Raw genomic sequence first — 5241 nt, forward strand, 5'->3', positions numbered from 1 at the left:
GTACTGGGTTTTCCATTGTGATATGTTGGTTGTAAATAAACGAATAACTGTATGTTAGCTCACTTTTCATTCTTAACTGGACCCCCCCTTTCCCTTTGAAATATATATTTTGAGATATTACCTCAACAATGTGTTTGTTTTATCTGAAACCATCCTCTTAACAATGTTTGCTGTTCTGTGAATTTTCTTTGTAATAAAACATTTCATAAATGAAGAAGAGAAAGGGGTTTTATTTTTTGTCCAAAAACAGAATTGCACATATGAAAAATGTGAAATGTGTTAAGTATTATATACACAAGAAAAACATATATACCTTATCTGTACTCTGCTGATATACAGATGCAAGTACAGATTCAACATTAGGAAATTCATAAACACACAATCTTAATTTGTTGCTTGTCACAAACAGATGGCACCATTTACAGGCAAGCAGGTGAAACTGCATACACTTGAACTGCCCAGTTCAGAATATTCTTTAAAAAATAAATCGGGAATCACGTACTACTCATCCCTGGAGAATATTCAGACATGTCAAGGATCTACATACAGTAGGACTCTATATACAGTAGGATCCTTCAGTTTCTAATAAAGAGGAGAGCGCTTGCCATATAGTGATACTCACAAAAACCCATTGGCAAAGACAATTGTTTTTCCTTTGAACTGTTGTTGGAAGCTCTCTTATGTGTTTCTTTGCTGCTGATCAGACTTCACTGAGTGATTTCACCAGGTCCCTCATCTCAGCGTCCGACGCTTTGATAGACTCCTGTGCGTTCCTCTGCTCTGAGGGCAGAGCGGCCCTGACAGACACACAGGTGAGGATGTCCCTGGTGCGGTCGTAGTTCCCCACACAGCGGTGCACCTGGCCTCGGATCAGCCTGGGCAGCTCCAGCTCCTGGTGGGGATAGAGCAGAGATGCATTAGACAAAAAGGGTATACATCCAGCACAACACGGTAAAGGTAACATAATGGGTATCCACCCTGGAGATACAGTACGATTTGAGAATCCATATCCTCCAGCCATGTCGAAAAACAAACTACTGCTTTATAATGCTGATGATCAGTAGCAGCTGGTAAGAATCATGTCGAAAGAAAATTCTGGTCTACAAAGTTCTTGATATCGAAAAGAACTGTGGATTTTTTAGGCCTTTAAAAACTGTCCAATACATGTGCTGAACATTAAGTAATTTAATGGTGTCCTCTGATTAACTCTAGACAGCCCTGTAACTGTATGTCTCAATTTTCTACTAAAGAGGAAGTGTTTTTCTGACTCACATTTTCATAGAAGACACACTGCACCACCTCTTTCCCATCTCTCATGAGGAAGTTCTTAGCTCCATGAGATCCGCCGGTAACTGCAGAGTCAAGAGTGGCTGTGGGACGAACATAGAATATGAATTAATATAATAAAATATACATTATAAAAATTGTGTACACAGTACCGGTAATAGTAAATACAATGTTAGAGAAGTGACACTTCCTGAGAACTTACCGAATATCTCAAATAGGTATGGGGCTCTGTCCTTGAACTGGCTCCAGTGTCTAATGCCATCAATGACAGCAGTCAGGATCCTCAGAGAGTTCTCAGTTGCTGGTTTGACCTGGAACACAGATGTAGTCTTCCCAATATAGGAGACATTAATGCTTTAAATCACTGATCTAGCATTGAACATACATTTTACAAGACTAGCATGATAAAAGGTATTTACGATAAATGAGCTGTCATTTTTACTTGATTAAACATATCTACAATTGGGTTAAATATGAAAACTATATATATGTTATTTTATGGTAAGTAATCTACGGAAACCTTTGTTTTCCTACAGCAAGGGTATTCAACTCTTACTCTACGAGGTAAGGCCTGCTGGTTTTCTGTTCTACCAGATAATGAACTGCACCCACCTGGTGGCCCAGGTCTAAATCAGTCCCTGATTAGAGAGGAACAATTAAAAAACACAGTGGAACTGGCTTCGAGGTCCAGAGTTGAGTTTGAGGGTCCTACAGTACGTTAAACTATAAACTACAATTAGCACAGATTACTTACATGTTGTACCTGAGACTGAGAGGTATTTTGAGTTTGATATGTGTCTCTGTCTTCCATCAGCTGTTTCTGTGGCCCAGTGTTGGTGGTGGTTCTAAACTTCCAGGATGTGCTCTGCTTCTGTGGTCCAGGACCAGGACTTGGTCTGCTTGGAGGGGGAGTGGGTTTAGACTGCTGGGAGTAAAGAGGAGGCTCTGGTGGGTTGTCCTGTCTCGGTCTGTAACCTGACTGCTGCTGCTGACCCATCTGAGAGTAGCTACTTGGGGGTACTGGCTTGTTCTGTGTGTTCCCACTGCTGAAAGGTGCATTGTAGTTGCTCTGTCTGGGGTTTGTAGGGACTCTTGAGTCCTGCTTCACTGGTGGCTGTCCCATCTGCGGACTGGACATATGCGAAACAGTGATATGACAGGTTTATGTGTTGCATAACCATCAGACATCTATAATGACTGCCTCTACAGAGAGCTCCAGAGAGTCCTATCAATTTACCATACCCTGTATTCCCAGCTTTGTATGGGTGTGGCAGAGGTGCAAACCTTCTCCCCACAGGTCCCGGTGCAGGTTGACTGTTAGGATACTGAGACTGTGGTTGAGACTGCTGCTGGTTGCCTTGTCTGCTCCACTGATTGTCCTGAGCAGCAGGTGCAGGACACCTTGGGGCTTGATCTTGGTAATAGCCTGTGTTACCTGAGCAGAGGTTGAAAGTACTATGAAAAATGTTGTACGTTATAGCATTGAGATATAGGTGGCAAAAATGCATTTTTCTTTGTGTGTGGTGCCATCTAGTGACTTAGACGTAGTAGAATCTCTCTCTCTCTTTAAAAATCCAATATAAATTCAGGATAAAAGTTTATGAATCACAGAACACATCTGATTATAGCTACTACTGAAATCCATGAGAAGTAGCCTATATTCCTCTTACCTGATGTGTTGATGGATGAAGCAGAGCTGTGTGTGGGCATGTATTCATTGCCGGAGCAGAATTTGTTCTCTGAGGGATTGGATGTCAAAGGCAGCCTGCTCCTTTTCTTCTGGTTAAACAGAGGCACAGAGAGGCATCCTGGAAAACAAACGATCATGAGACATTACATTTTTTCTCATGACAGTGTTGACAATGTTTTGACAATGCAGCCATCAGTTTATGACATGAATGCGGCCATCACATTCCAATAAATCAAATGGCTACCTGGCGTATTTGCATTGACCCCCCTTCCTTTTTTTTTGTACACTGCTGCTACTCACTGTTTATTATTTACATTTACATTCTATGCATAGTCACTTTACCCCTACCTGCATGTACATATTACCTCAATTTCCTCGACTAACCTGTACCCACACACATTGACTCGGTAACGGTACCCCCCGTATATAATCTCGTTTTTGTTATTTTATTGTGTTACTTTTTTTTTTACTTTAGTTGATTTAGTAAATATTTTCCTAACTATATTTTCTTAAAACGGCATTGTTGGTTAAGGGCTTGTTAGTAAGCATTTCACGGTAAGGTCTACACTTGTTGTATTCGGTACATGCCATGTGACAAAATTGTTTTGATTTGATTTGAATTTCACAAACCTGCAGTAGGTCTGGCCTGCTGGTTTTCATATCTTCTCATCTTATTCCAGTGTCTTCACTCAATCAAAGAATCTAATGAATTCATAAAATAAAACATTTAACTAGCTAGCCTGACACCTCTAACTACAAAGCATCAAATACAACGTATTGCTAGCTAGCTGTCGTTAGCACTGGGCCTAGCTATAGTAGTTAGCTAGCTAGCTAGCTACAGTATAACGTTAGCAAAAAAAGTTATCAATAGCTATTTCTGTTTTAGTAGCTAGCTAGCTAAATAACAACCAAACCATCAAATAATGTTTAGTTTTCATCAACGTTAGCCAAGTTACATTTAATTAAATAATGTATTTCCATTGTTTACATGTGGTTGCTGTTCCAAAGTAGCTAGCTAAATACCTACTGTAGTTAGCTAGGCAGCCTCCTCCAAGCTTCGTCGAATAAAGCAGGGGCCTCCTTTTCGCCAGTCAGATTGGATAGGCACGCGCTAATGCCCGCGATTTCCCACTTCTTGGCTAGCTAGAACACTTAGCTAGCTATTAGCTAAGAGAGGGAGGCTGCACTTTATATAAATACTACCTAGTTTGTTCGTTTTCTTTTCAAGTGGGACTGAGTTAGTCTGTTGGCCTATATACTACAGCATCTATACTGCTCACCTGTTTAAGTACTGGTAACTGAGGTATTACTGTGCTCTTGTAATCAGTTAGGCATCATCACATATGGGTGACTGCGGTCAATTGAGCGATTTTTTTACATTCAGGATCACTCTGTGAAGGGAAATATAGTATTCTTTCTAACAAAGATATCTACATATATTTCAGGATGTTGTGTATCCCTAGACATAATCAGAACGCATGTAAACATTACAGTTTTTTTTTATAAACATAGCTTGTCTGGGTATTGGGTAAGTTGAGCCGCCTACAAATGTCTGTACTGAATGAAATATGACCACTACATTTTAAAAACCATGTCTATATTTCTTTCCCAAACACAATTCAACACAATCACAGTTGTTTTTTTATTAATCATTTTAAGCAACTTTTAACACAGGCTTAACACCTAACAAACACTTTTAACATAGGCCAGGCCCTGTTGTTACCTCATATCCCAGCAATATAATGCCTTGCATTACGCCTGGGAAGAAAACACCTCAATTTGCCTTTGGCTCAACCTTTGGCTCAACCTTTGGCTCAACCTTTGGCTCAACCTTTGGCTCAACCTTTGGCTCAACCTTTGGCTCAACCTTTGGCTCAACCTTTGGCTCAACCTTTGGCTCAATTTACCCCATGGCCATTGGCTCAACTTACCCCAAGACAAACATTTTGACTATATTAGCCCACACAGCCAGAAGGATGCACTTTCATGCTTGGTTTAGGACCTCATATTGAAGCTTATAAAGACCACAACTGATATATAGAACAATCTTATAATGATCTACTTTGGTTTAGATACAAGCATCATGAAACCTCTAACACAAATTAATTTGATTTGGTAAAAATATTTTTTTGGGACCTAACTTGCTTATCACTTTCCCCATGTGGTTTCTTCCTTCACAGACTCCATGAAATCATGACCTCTTCCTAAATATATACGTACCACACTCTCCCCTACCACAATAGATGCAATTTGAATCAGGTACA

At 40.1% G+C, this 5241-nt stretch overlaps 1 protein-coding gene across 6 annotated transcripts; it reads right to left on the bottom strand.

Annotated features, from left to right (window-relative positions):
• Positions 1-206: 206 nt before the first annotated feature.
• LOC121573558 (spermatogenesis-associated protein 22) lies at positions 207-4414 on the bottom strand. 6 transcript variants are annotated; one of them, XM_041885641.2, is made up of 8 exons: positions 4005-4414; positions 3608-3679; positions 2958-3095; positions 2572-2722; positions 2042-2417; positions 1490-1616; positions 1273-1370; positions 207-892 (listed from the first exon to the last, which is right to left on the bottom strand). In XM_041885641.2, the coding sequence occupies exons 2-8, from the start codon at positions 3645-3647 to the stop codon at positions 701-703; spliced, it is 1122 nt and encodes a 373-aa protein (XP_041741575.1). In that variant the 5' UTR covers positions 3648-3679; positions 4005-4414; the 3' UTR covers positions 207-700. The 6 variants fall into 6 exon arrangements, with proteins under 6 accessions (XP_041741575.1, XP_041741574.1, XP_041741571.1 ...); XM_041885640.2 differs by having other exon boundaries at positions 1490-1598; positions 2051-2417; positions 2530-2722; positions 4005-4413; XM_041885637.2 differs by having other exon boundaries at positions 2530-2722; positions 4005-4412.
• Positions 4415-5241: the final 827 nt, after the last annotated feature.

Source organism: Coregonus clupeaformis, chromosome 9, assembly GCF_020615455.1.
Source record: "Coregonus clupeaformis isolate EN_2021a chromosome 9, ASM2061545v1, whole genome shotgun sequence".
NCBI lineage: Eukaryota > Metazoa > Chordata > Actinopteri > Salmoniformes > Salmonidae > Coregonus > Coregonus clupeaformis.

Excerpts from the sequence above, each read along its gene's own strand:
- LOC121573558 (XM_041885637.2), bottom strand. The coding sequence starts at position 3,647 with ATGAGAAGATATGAAAACCAGCAGGCCAGACCTACTGCAG. Across the intron at positions 1,617-2,041 it reads CTCAGTCTCAGGTACAACAT|ACTACATCTGTGTTCCAGGT; the intron begins GTAAGTAATCTG and ends TATATTGGGAAG. Across the intron at positions 1,371-1,489 it reads ATACCTATTTGAGATATTCG|CCACTCTTGACTCTGCAGTT; the intron begins GTAAGTTCTCAG and ends TTCGTCCCACAG.